The sequence below is a fragment of the Chiloscyllium plagiosum genome, unplaced genomic scaffold (assembly GCF_037043375.1).
Source record: "Chiloscyllium plagiosum isolate Xiang-an unplaced genomic scaffold, Cpla_swu_hap1 HiC_scaffold_42, whole genome shotgun sequence".
In the NCBI taxonomy this organism is placed as follows: domain Eukaryota; kingdom Metazoa; phylum Chordata; class Chondrichthyes; order Orectolobiformes; family Hemiscylliidae; genus Chiloscyllium; species Chiloscyllium plagiosum.
This window is the reverse complement of record NW_028270180.1, coordinates 10,108,074-10,121,338: the sequence shown is the minus strand read 5'-3', so window position 1 is coordinate 10,121,338 and position 13,265 is coordinate 10,108,074. Positions and strand designations below refer to the sequence as shown.

At 45.8% G+C, this 13,265-nt stretch overlaps 1 protein-coding gene across 8 annotated transcripts in view; it reads left to right on the top strand.

The window, feature by feature from the left end:
• The window catches only part of LOC122542483 (synaptotagmin-4), a 65,389-nt gene that overhangs the window by 33,167 nt on the left and 18,957 nt on the right, over positions 1 to 13,265 (top strand). For 2 of the 8 annotated variants that reach the window (XM_043680245.2, XM_043680243.2), the window contains exons 2-3: positions 4,494 to 4,583; positions 11,437 to 12,350. In XM_043680245.2, coding sequence (XP_043536180.1) covers positions 4,577 to 4,583; positions 11,437 to 12,350 — 921 coding nt within the window. In that variant the 5' untranslated portion in view covers positions 4,494 to 4,576. The other 6 variants (XM_043680246.2, XM_043680247.2, XM_087981993.1 and 3 more) reach the window with 5 other exon arrangements.

Here is a 13,265-nt window from a genome sequence, read left to right as displayed (position 1 = left end):
GACGTTTGTTATAGCTGCTGGTACATGCCTAGATTACAGACACTTCACTGTCTTGGTTAAAACTAAGATATTTGCTTATAAACAGCAGTATGCCACACTTGTAGTGGCCCCAGTTAAAATGGAGTTTGAGATCTTACCACTCTCAGATCACAGTGTATGACACAGTGATAATATCATGAATATGTCTCTTAATGGGATATTGGTTTGAGCCACAGGGAGGGTCCCAGAGGACTGGAAAATCGCTAATGGAACACCCCTGTTTAAAAAGGGAGTAAGGCAAAAGAAAGGAAATTACAGGCCGGTTAGTCTGACCTCAGTCACCGGTAAGATTATGGAGTCCATTGTGAAGCATGAGATTTCTGAATACTTGGAAGTGCATGGTAAAATAGGGCAAAATCAGCATGGTTTCATCAAAGAGAGATCATGCCTGATAAATCTGTTAGAATTCATTGAGGAAGTAACGAGCAGGTTAGACCAAGGAGAGCCAATGAATGCTATCTACCTGGAATTCAAGAAGGCCTTTGACAAGATGCCGCACAGGAGGCTACTGAGTAAGATAAGGGCCCATGGTGTTAGAAGCAAGGTAATGGATAGAAGCCTGGCTGTCTGGCAGAAAGCGGAGAGTGGGGATAAAAAGATCCTCCTCAGGATGGAAGCCAGTGACTGGTGATGCTCCACAACTTTTCACTTTATACATTATTCATCTTGAAAGAAGATTTTGAGATTTGAAAGAGGTATTCAAAATTCATGAGGGTTTCGATTGAGTAAATTAGGAGAATTTTTATTAAGTTGTTGGTAACTAGAGAACACCAGTTTAAGATAACGGGTAAAAAAAAACTAGAGAGTGCTGAAAAGAGATTTCCGGTTAAATCTTGATGATGAGAGAGTGAATATCATTCTGTTTTTAGCTTCGATTGGTAAAATCATCATTTGCAACTCAAGTTCTGTTAGAATTAGCAATTTGAGGTATTTGCAAGTTGATAAGACAAGATTTAAGCTTCATACTGACTCACTATGAGCCCACCATCAGTGTGGTAGCAGTAGACTACAAATTGACAGGGTAATGGGGAAAAACATAGGACAATGGATTAATTCAGTAGCCTTTTGAAAGAGCTGACACAACCACAATGGGGTCAAATTGCTGTGAGATTCTATGATTAGCACAATTTAATTGATCTAAAGGTAAAATATTGATATTGACTCATCTTGAAGGCACTACAGTGTTCATTGAGTACATCTTATTTGTTAAGTGAGTCACTAGTATTAGAATCTATTTATTTTCCATCTTTCATCTTCACACAATGGGAGTCACTTTAAGTGCTAACCTGGTGATTTTTAAAACATCTTTCCACAGGATGTAGATAATGTTGGCCAGGTCGGATTTTATTGTCCAGCTCTAATTGCCCTGGAGAGCTAGTGAGATGCTTCTTGAACCGCTGCAGTCCTCATGTGGTGTGGGCACATTCTGCCCGTGCGAGTAGGGAGAGCATTCCAGGACTTGGACCCAGCAATAGCGAAGGAACAGCGATACACTTTCAAGTCAGGATGGTATGAGACTTGAAGGAGAACTGGCAGGTGCTGGTGCTTTTCTGTGTGTGCTGCCCTTCCCCTTCTATGAGGTAGAGGGTGTGGGTTTGTCAGGTGCTGCTGGAGGAGCCTTGGCGAGTTGCTGCAGTGCACCTTGTAGATTATACATGGTACTGTTGCTCAGCATCAGTGATGAAGGGAGTGAATGCAGAAGCTAGTAAGCAGGATGTTTTGTCCTGGCTGGTGTCGAGCTTCTTGAGTGTTCCCGGTGCTGCACTAATCCAGGCAAATGGGGAATACCCCCTCACACTCCTCAGTTGTGCCTTGTGGTTGGTGAACAAGCTGTGGAGAGTGAGAGGTGAGTTACTCATCACAGAATTCCCAGCCTCTGATTTGTTCTTGGTATTTGCAGTATCGTGTCTGGTCAATAATAACTTGCTGAAAGTTGGCAGATTCAGCAATGATAATGGTTTTGGCTTCTGTAGAAACAGATTGTAACCCTGTTCAGTCTAAAGCCAGGTGTATGTACACACTTCATACGTAGAAGCCAACAATGAATAGAACAAGCAACAGTGACTTCCATTTTAATAGCCTCTTTACTGTAAGGAAACACTACAGACCATTTCACATGAGCATACTTAAACTAAATCTGATATCAACACCACAGGAGCAATCTAAGACAGCAAGCTTTCTAATGAGGGGGTTTTAAGGAGAATCCTACAAGAGGAAAGAGTCATAGGTGGAAAAGGAAAATGCAAATCTGTAACACCTGTAGTAGAATCAGGCCATGATTAGAGTGGTGCTGGAAAAGCACAGCAGGTCAGGCAGCATCCGAGGAGCAGGAAAAATTGATGTTTCGGGCAAAAGCCCTTCATCAGGAATGAGGCTAGGGGCCTCCCCGTTCCTGATGAAGAGCTTTTGCCAGAAACATCGATTTTTCCTGCTCCTTGGATGCTGCCTGACCTGCTGTGCTTTTCCAGCACCACTCTAATCTTGACTCTAATCTCCAGCATCTGCAGTACCCACTTCTGCATAGAATCAGGCCATACCAAGAACCTTCTGAAACATGGGCATGGTTGTAATGCCACCAGGTAATGTAGTCAGTTTTCACAGTGCAGAAGGTAATGGCCCAGTGGTATTATGGCTAGACTATTAATCCAGAGACACAGGTAATGTTCCAGGGAATGGTGTGCAGATCCCACCAAGTCATGGAATTTGAGTTCAGTACATTAAAAGCAATCTAAAGACGGCCACGAAACCAAGTGTTGGGGAAAAGCCCACCTGGTTCACTAATATCCTTCAAGGGAAGGAAATCAACCACCCATATCTGGTCTGGCCTACATGTGACTCCAAGCACACAGGAATGTGGCCAACTCTTAATTGTCTGCTGGGCAATGAATAATAAATGCTGACCTAGCCAGTGGTGCCCACATTCTGTGAATGAATGAAAATAAAATGGTATTGACAGGAATAGGATCCAGCCTGGTGGAGCGGTCCCTCCAACCCAATGTGGCGGTCTGTTGGCGGCCCGGAATGGCCTCAGCATGGGCCTCCAGCCTCAAGGTGATTCCAGCATGGTCACCAGGCCTCGAGAGCCTTGGGGTGGAGTCTGGCACGGTCTGGAGCCAAGGCCTGCTGCGGACTGGGTTAGATGGACCGTTGGTCTGAACTTTTTACTTCGCATTTTCTAATATATTCCTATGACCTGTAATGCTGGGCTTCTTATTTCTTTATTTTTCTAAGTTCTTTTCCTGAAGAACTTTTATTTAAGAATTTGCACCCAAGTACTTTGTACCTGAGCTGGAACAGTGAGTGGCCATTTATAAATTTTTCACTGTACGCATTTGAGTACATGTGACAATAAAGCTCATTCTAATTCTAAATGAATATTAATTGAACACCAGGAGAAAGTGAGGGCTGCAGATGCTGGAGATCAGAGCTGAAAATGTGTTGCTGGAAAAGCGCAGCAGGTCAGGCAGCATCCAAGGAACAGGAGAATCGACGTTTCGGGCATAAGCCCTTCTTCTTCCTGAAGAAGGGCTTATGCCCGAAACATCGATTCTCCTGTTCCTTGGATGCTGCCTGACCTGCTGTGCTTTTTCAGCAACACATTTTCAGCATTAATTGAACACCAGACCAGCACACACTGGGAAATCTTCCCTCTCGGAAATAACAGCCCTTGGAACTGTTATGCACAACTGAGAGGGCAGACGTGGTTCAATACCTCATTTAAACAGCTGGCACCTCTGACAATGCAGCACTCCCCTGGTATGCTGCAGGGAGCATCATTTTTCAGGCAGTCTCTGGGTGGGATTGGTGCTCCTGGTGTGCTGTCTCAGAGCCAAGTGCCAACTTGACTCACAGCTGGCCAATTCCGAAAGACTCTGATGAACCCAGTGGCTCTGGGTTACTTGTGAAAAGGTTTAGGGAGGGAGTTCGAGCAGCTGAAGCCATCACTGTCAACAGTGGAGTGATTAGAAGCACAGCCAAGCTGGAATCCAAGAAAAAGTAGATATTTGGAAGGATGCAGGACTAAAGGTGATTATGGCAGTAGGGAGTGGTGAAACCATAGAAGACATTGAAGGCAATGTGGAGAATTTGAACCTGGAGGCTGTGCCAGAGCTGAGCTCTCACACACTCAACCATCAATGGAACTAATAAATTTAAGCGTTTGAAATTAGTTTACCCTAGATTTGATCTGTAAATATTAACACTCTGTTTTATGGACACAATTACATAATAGAATGATAGTCATATTTATCATGTGCATGTCAAAGAAAGGTCAAAGCTGTATTAGAACCTCCTCCAGCTTTCATTTCTCTCTCAAACCAGAAGAGAAAATAAAAATTCACGTTCATTGTTCATTTCAGTCAAAATACAGCAACAGGTACCCGGAGCATGTTCCTTTGAACCGCAGTTATACTTTAATGTGTTTTCCTTTTTGTTTTATTTCCTGCGATTGTCAGTGGAATGTGTTTCCAAAGGCTGTGCTGATATGAACAATATTCAGGAGTAACAGCTGAAGATTTTCACAGGAGCTGCTGATGTAATGGCAGGTTAGTGTGTGAGCTGTTTGCCGTTAGCTAAGGTTTCCTTCAGTCTCATCGGCCCACATCCCTGCCACTTGTACTTGCTCTCCTGCACTACGAGACCGCAAGGTGATGGAAGACACAGTGTACCTTAACACTGCAGGTAGGAGATTGAGCGACCACATATTTCTGTGCTTAGGAGCTCAGGAGGTATCACTTCTTCAGTACGCTGATCAGTTTTTGAGATATGAGTTCATTTTCATTTTGTACTTACCAAAAATGCTATGGGCCCAATCCCTACTCCAAACGGAGCACAAAACTCAAGCCTGGGCTGCACTGTTAGACGTTCCCTCTTTTAAATGCGATGCTACTTGAGTGCGTTTGAACCACTTGTGGTGCTACTTCAATGAAGGGCAAGGGATGTATCCCCAATGTCTTGGTTAATATTTATCCCTCAGCCAACATCAGGTTATTTGGTCAGTACTTTTTTATGGGAGTTTGCCGTGCCCAAATTGGCTGCAACGTTCCCTACATGGAGTGAAGGTTCTGGACAGTGGAGTTCCAGGTAGACAGGGTGATGAAGAAGGCATTTGATACACTTGCCTTTATTGGTCAGTGCAATGAGTAGGTTATGTTGTGGCTATACAGGATATCTGTTAGGCCACTTTTGGAATACTGCATTCAGTTCTGACCTCTCTCCGATAGGAAAGATGTTGGGAAACTTGAAAGGGTTCAGAAAAGATTTATAAGGATGTTGCCAGTGTTGGAGGGTTTGAGCTATAGGGAAAGGCTTGTTCGATTAGCTGGAGCATCAGAGACTGAGGGGTGACCTTCTAGAGGTTTATAAAACCATGAGGAGCCCATGGATAAGGTGACTATCCAAGATCTTTTCCCCAAGAAAGAGGAGCCAAAACTAGATGGCATAGGTTTAAGATGAGAGGGGAAACATTTAAAAGGCACCTATGGGACAACCTTTTCATGGAGGAGAAAGTGAGGTCTGCAGATGCTGGAGATCAGAGCTGAAAATGTTTTGCTGGAACAGCGCAGCAGGTCAGGCAGTATCCAGGGAACAGGAGAATCGACATTTCGGGCATAAGCCCTTCTTCAGGAAGAAGGGCTTATGCCCGAAACGTCGATTCTCCTGTTCCCTGGATGCTGCCTGACCCGCTGCGCTGTTCCTGCAATACATTTTCAGCGACAACCTTTTCATGCAAAGGGTGGTGTGTGTATGGAATGAGCTGCCAGAGGAAGTGGTGGAGGCTGGTACAATTACAGCATTTAAAAGGCATCTGGATAGAGACATGAATAGGAACGGTTTGGAGGATATGGGCTAAGTGATGGCAAATTAATTTAGGATGTCTGGTCGGCGTGGACATGTTTGACCAAAGAGTTTTATTAAAACAGTGTACAACAGCATACACTTCAAAAGTACTTCATTGGTTATAAAACACTTTGAGGTGGATATGGTCAGAAAAACCACTATTTAGATGTAAGTTTTTTTTGGTTTCTTCATTAAATTAGGGAATAAAATGAAAACATTTACAGCAACTTTAAGGTAGAAAATTACATGGGGAAACACTTTATGGAAAACACATCCAGAAAAAATGGGTGCCAAGAGCAAATAAGGAGATGAGGGTTGGTCAGAGAATAGATTTAAGGATGGCCCTAAAGGCAATAGAGAGGGTTGAGGGGAAAATCCATATCCACAAAGCCTAGGCAAAAAAAGGCAAGGGCATTAAAGATAGGGTAAAAGAAAACCTGAAGAGGTAGTGTTTGGAGGGATGGTGGGAAGGCTACAGAAATAAGGAGGTTTGAGTTTGGAAGGGAATATGCAAGGCTGGAAATTTTACAGTGAAGGTGTCAGGAAAATGGGGGTTGATACAGGCTGGTGTGGAAGGGGTGGGGTGGTGGGGTGGTGGGGTGACAAGTGAGCGGACATTGGTCCAGACAAGACTGTGAACAGCAGAAATGGAATGGACAAAACTTGGAGAGAGACTGGGGATAATGCCCAAGCCCCACTGAGTTGATTCTGCAATCAGCAGCAAGGTGGACTGTCAGACATGACAGGGGGAGACAATGGCCTGGTAGTATTATTCCCTCGTGGACGGGTAGAGATAAGGTGAATGGCGGGTGTCTTTTCACAAGGGTAGGGAATTTCGAGATTTCAAGACCAGGGGGCATACTTTTAAGGTGAAAGGAGAAAGATTTTAAGAAGACATGGGGGCAATTTATTTTATACATAGAGTGATTCATATGTGAAATGTACTTCCAGAGGAAGTGCGGATGCAGGTGCAATTCTAATATTAAAAGACATTTAGGTAAGCACATGAATTAGAATTGTTTGGAGGGATATGGGCCTAGGCGGGACTAGTTTAGTTTGGGATTATGGTTGGCATGGACTGGTTCCATGCTCTATGACTCTAGATTGTAATTCTCCTGGCTATTGTAAGAGCATAGGAACAGGAGGCCATTCAGCCCCTCAAGCCTCTTCTGCCATTCAATGACTGGGTCTGGATGAAACTCCTCAGTAGATATTCCCGCAGCTTGAAGAGAATAGCAATTGGATTTACTGAGTATTGGATGCACATGATTAGATGTGACAACTTCAGTTTTACTGATATGTATAAATTCATTATGATAGGAAAGCATGCAAATTGGTGGCTTAGGAAGGGGTTTGGTCAGCTCAGATGGGTGGTTTGCAATGCAGAGTGACGCCAAGAATATGGGTTCAATTCCCACCACCGGCTGAGGTTAAAGTGAAGGACCCATCTTCTCAACCTCTCTCCTTCCCTGAGGCAAGGTGGTCCTCAGGTTAAACCACCACTAGTCGTCTCTCTCTAATGAAATGGCAGGCACCTTTGTACAAAGAGTGTAAAATCCAAAATCTAAATAAATTTCAAAAAGGTAACCAATTATTATTTACACGGGAGAATCCAATGTTGAAATTTTACCCATTACAGATCCAAGAATCTAACAGAGAGGAAAGAATCTCCAACGAACATTCAGCAGATCCCTGAAAATGTGAGGAATCGCTCAATTCTGAATAAATCTTAAGGGAATAACTCCAAATTATTCAAGTTATTTTGTGACATTTAGCATGGATATTTTTGGTGTTGTATTACTAATTAAATACTTAGTGCATAAAATTAATCAACAATCAAATTAATAAAATTGACAGTGCGATTGTACTGGGTAGGGTAACAGAGGAGATTTCTCAGGATGCTGCCTGGGTTGGCAGGTCTCAGATTGACAATTGGATAGACTAGGGTTGTTGTCCTTGGAAGGCAAACAGAGATGTTTAAAGCTATGACAGACACAGATAGAATGGGTAGGAAGTTACATTTTCTGGGCGGCACGGTGGCACAGTGGTTAGCACTGCTGCCTCACAGCGCCAGAGACCTGGGTTCAATTCCCGCCTCAGGCGACTGATTGTGTGGAGTTTGCACGTTCTCCCCGTGTCTGCGTGGGTTTCCTCCGGGTGCTCCGGTTTCCTCCCACAGTCCAAAGATGTGCAGGTCAGGTGAATTGGCCATGCTAAATTGCCCGTAGTGTTAGGGGTAAATGTAAGGGTATGGGTGGGTTGCGGGTCGGTGTGGACTTGTTGGGCCGAAGGGCCAGTTTCCACACTGTAATCTAATCTAATCTAATCTAATTTTCCACATGGAGGTAGTCAATAACTAGAGAGCATTGATTTAAGTCAAAAGGCAGAGGTTAAGAGGAGAGTTGAGAAGTCATTTTGTCACTCACACGTTATCAGGAGACTGGAAAGCCCCTTTTTCCACTAGTAGAGGGGTAAATACAGAGGCATAGACTTATGGTGAGAGGTAGAAGACATATTGAAGAGATTTTTCACGTATGAGGAGGTGTGAGTCTGGAACTCACTGCTTGAAAGGGTGGTTGAAGCAGAAATTCTTGCGACATTGAAGCAGTATTTGGATTGGCATAACCTCTAGGGCTATTGGCCAAAAGCTATAAAATGTGATTAGTGTAATCAGACTGACACTATCCGTCCGAATGTCCGTTCTCCTTCAGTCCTGTAAACATCCATGAGCTATAAAAGGTGATGTGCAAAATAATCTTTCAAGCCACAAACAGAGACATGGTGAAAATTAAGCTTATTTTACAGATCTTTTACCAATATTAACATTCCCTTTATCTTTTGCTCTGGGCACCATCACAATCTGTTCCTCCTCCCTCTCTCTGTCAAAAGCGTAAAAAGCGTAATTTTCCAGCTCATTTTATAGAGACATAGAGTCATAAAGATGTACAGCATGGAAACAGACCTTCCGTCCAACTCATCCAACCCAATCTAGTCCCACCTGCCAGCACGTGACCCATATCCCTCCAAACCCTTCCTGTCCATATACCCATCCAGATGCCTTTTAAATATTGCAATTGTACCAGCTTCCATCACTTCCTTTGGCAGCTCATTCCATACATGTACCACCCTCTGCATGGAAAAGTTGCCCCTTAGGTCTCTTTTATATCTTTCCCCTCTCACCCTAAACCTATGCCCTCTAGTTCTGGACTCCCCAACCCCAGGGAAAGGACTTTGTCTATTTATCCTATCCATTCCCCTCATAATTTTGTAAACCTCTATAAGGTCACCCCTCAGCCTCCAACACTCCAAGGAAAACAGCCCCAGCCTGTTTAGCCTCTCCCTGTAGCTCAAATCCTGCAACCCTGGCAACATCCTTATAAATCTTTTCTGAACCCTTTCAAGTTACTTCCACTGGGGAGTCATATTGGACTCAAAGCGTTAACTTTCTTTCTGTTTCCACAGATGACCAGCTGAACTTCTCCTGCACTTTCTGGTTTTATTTCAGATTTCCAGCATCCTCAATATTTTGGTTTTATTCCAGTATCGTACTTTTAGTGCAAAAGTCATTGTAAGAAAACCCAGGACGTTGCACGTAATTTTTGTCAGCATCTTGATATTGTTGCAAAGAGGGCTGAATGTGTTATGCTTGCAAGCAACACGTAGACTTTGTCGAAAACTGTGTTTGCTAAACGTTTTGCTAAAAAGCAGCTTTGGAACTTGGTTTCACCATCGCAATCCCTTTGGAACTTGATTTCGCCATCTCAATCCCTTGTGCTTTCTTTGAACCTTATTTCTCGGACAGAGCGGGGGGAAATTTCTGGATGGAATTTCAGAGCTTAGAGCCCAGGTTGCTAAAAATAATGCCAAAGGCGGCATTATTAAAATTGTTAATGATGGGGTGCTTGGAATTGGACGAGACATCTTCTTACAGTTCAGGATTACACATTTCAAAATTAGCTCTAACCTGCGATCTCCTCCAGGCATATAATCCTCCAGAGTATCTGCAGTTCTCCCAGTCTGGTCTCCCGTCCTGCTCTAACTTGTCAATGGGGAGTGTGTTGTCACCTACCTGGGCCCAAAGCGCTACAATTCCATCCCTAAACCTCTCCACCCGTCTAACTCTCTCTTCTTCCTTTATGACACTCGATAAAGCTGACCTCCAGGCTTTAAGTTCCTGGTTGTCGGGCTGTAATGTGTCAAGACATTGTTTGCTGACATTCCACTGCAGCACTCCCTGTCCCTTTCCCCGCTGTGAGCCTCCTGTCAGGGCTTATCACAGAATCCATATGCCACGGAAGCAGGCCATTCAGCCCATTGGCTGCACACTGACCTTCTGAGGAGCATCCCGCCCAGACCCATTCCACCACCCTCCCCGACCCGATAACTGCATTTCCCATGGCTAACACACCTAGCCTGCACATTCCTGCATGCTATAGGCAATTTCCCATGGCCAACCCACCCTAACCTCCACATCTTTGGACTGTGGGAGGAAACCGGAGCACCCGGAGAAAACGCACACAGACACGGGGGTGGAATCGAACCTGGTTCCCTGGCAATGTGTGGCAAGAGTGCTACCCACTGAGCCACCGTTCCGTCTTGTGGAATATATATTGTCGCAGCCCTTTGGAGAGCGATGGGGAAGATGGAGAACGGAAATCAAAGCAGGTAGGGAGGGGGTTAGTGTTGGCCATTGCTGATGTGGAGCCCAGGACCCCAGAATATCAGATTGTGATCCAACTTCGAGAATCCCTGCATGACAGTGAAGCACCTTGAAACAGTTTACTGTGTTAAATGTGCTGACAGAATTGCAAAGGTAAAATCACCATGGCCTTACCAGACCATTGGGCTACTCTGTCATTCAAGAGTAAGAGACGACTGGTGGTGGTTTAATCTGAGGGTCGCCAAGCCTCAGGGCGAGGGCAGACGTCAAGAAAGAAGGTCCTTCATGGTAACTTCAGCTGGTTTGGGCAATTCAACCCATCTGTGCATCACAAACCAACCGTCCAAGCTAACCCACCCCAATGTAATTGCAACATGAGTCAAAGGCCAGGACTAGACCAGCATATCGAGGAGTACATTTAGGCCATTTGGCCCATCGGGTTTGGTCTGCCATTCAAATATGGCTTATATATTTCTCAACCCCATCCTCCTGCCTTCTTTCTATAACCTTTGATCCCCTTACCAATCAAGAACCTATCTATCTCCATCTTAAATGCACTCAATGACTTGACCACCACAGCCCTCTGCAGCGATGAGTTCCACAGATTCACCACCCTCTGGTTAAAGAAATTCCTCCTCATCTCAGTTCTAAAGGGTCATCCCTTCACTCTGAGGCTGTGCCCTCGGGCCCTGGTCTCTCCTACTGGTAGAAAGGTCTTCCCCGTGGTCCACTCTATCCGGGCCTCTCAACAAAGTTGTTTCCAGTATTGGCGGATGCAGTAAAGGTTCCTTTTGAAATATGTGAAGCGCTTGGGATGCCTATGTTGCCATTTCTGTGTTGCCTAGCGCTGTCGTGTGAGCTATCTTTTGCGGTGCATTAACGCCTCGCTCTTGACTCAGTGCCTCTGCAGGTCCTCCTTGGAGTGGGTCTGGCCTTTCTCTGCTTCTGCCTGACGCTTGGCTGCACCCTCTGCTGGCGGAAAAGGAAACGTCGGGGCGTCCCCTTTGGCAAGGACCCAGCCTCCGAGCGGATCATCATGGACCCCAGCTCGCCTCTGCCAGGGGGCGCCAGTACGCCCATCAAGCAGCAGTACGAGGAGGTGCGCGGCTTGGTGCTGGACTATCCTACGGGCATCGTGACCTCTCTACCTGACAGAGAGCCCGATCCCGACTACAAGCACAACCCCCACGGCAGAGCGTCGCTGCCCTTTATCCCCGTCGTGCCGAGAGCCAGCCTGGCCGGCCGAACCAAGAGGATCCTGGAGAGGCGCTGCACCGTCTCGGGTGACTGCTCCGTCTACAACGAGCACGGCGCCCACCCGAACCCGGGCGCCAGGCCCTCGGTCCCTAGCCTGATGGGCACCAACTCCCTCACTGCAGCGCCCGACGACACAGTGGGCGCCAAGTCCAAGCCGAGACCCGTCCTGCGTTTCACGCTCTTCTACTTGCCGCGCGAGCTCACCTTGACGGTGACCGTTCTGGGCGTCTCTGGCCTGCCCAAGAAACTCGGCAGTGGCTGCGACTCCTACGTGAAGGTCTACCTGCTGCCCAGGTTCATGGAGCCGCGGCAAACCAGCATCTGCAGGAAGAGCCTGAACCCCGAGTTCCGGGAGAGCTTTCAGTTCTCGGGCTATACCCTTGAGGAGATAAAGTGCTTCACGCTCCGCTTCACCGCCTACGTCAAGGAGTTCCACAACCTGAAGGACACCTTCGTTGGCGAGGTGCTGTTTGCCTGTGAGCAGGGTGACTGGCAGCCCCATTCACCCTCGGCTTATACAAGAGAGCTCACCACCACCAAGACAAAGCTCAAAAAGGTAAGAGGCTGGCGGGGCTAGGTTTTCAGGCTAACTCTTGAACGTCTGGGTGGAAGATCTCTGCTGTTTTCATAGAGTCATAGAGATGTACAGCATGTAAATAGACCCTTCGGTCCAACCCGTCCATGCCAACCAGATATCCCAACCCAATCTAGTCCCACCTGCCAGCACCCAGTCCATATCCCTCCAAACCCTTCCTATTCATATATCCATCCAGATGCCTCTTAAATGTTGCAATTGTACCAGCCTCCACCACTTCCTCTGGCAACTCATTCCATACACGGACCACCCTTTGCGTGAAAAAGTTGCCCCTTAGATTTCTTTTATATCTTTCTCCTCTCACCCTAAATCTATGCCCTCTAGTTCTGGACTCCTCAGCTCCAAAGAAAAGACTTGGGAGTGAGATACAAACTATCAATGTGCAAACCAGAGAGGTGGTGATGCTAGTCCCAAGTGAGTCCTGATGGTAGTGTCCGGACCTCTGAATCAGGAGGCTCAGGTTCAAGTTCCACCTGCTCCCGACCTCTCTATACAGGCTGATTGGTAAATATACCACAGACTGTGCATACAGCCCATCCCCTTTTTATATCTAACCTTTCAGTTTACAACTAGAGCTCAATTGGAGCTAGCATTATTATCTCTCTGGTCAGCATGTTGTGAGGTCACATTCCACTTGAGTCTCTCTTCTCCGTTGATGTTCTCCATACTGTACCAAGAGAATGCCGCACTGTCAGAGGTGATATTTTCAGAATAAGACATTAGAATGAACCATCTGTCCTTCATCTCAAATAACAGACCCCCTCCCCTAGCTTGAAGGATCATAGGAACGTTCTCCCCATTGTCCTAATTAGTGTTCCTCAAGAGTCACTTGGTAAAACAGGACTTGAAGGTTACTGAAAAGTGAGACTTGTTTAA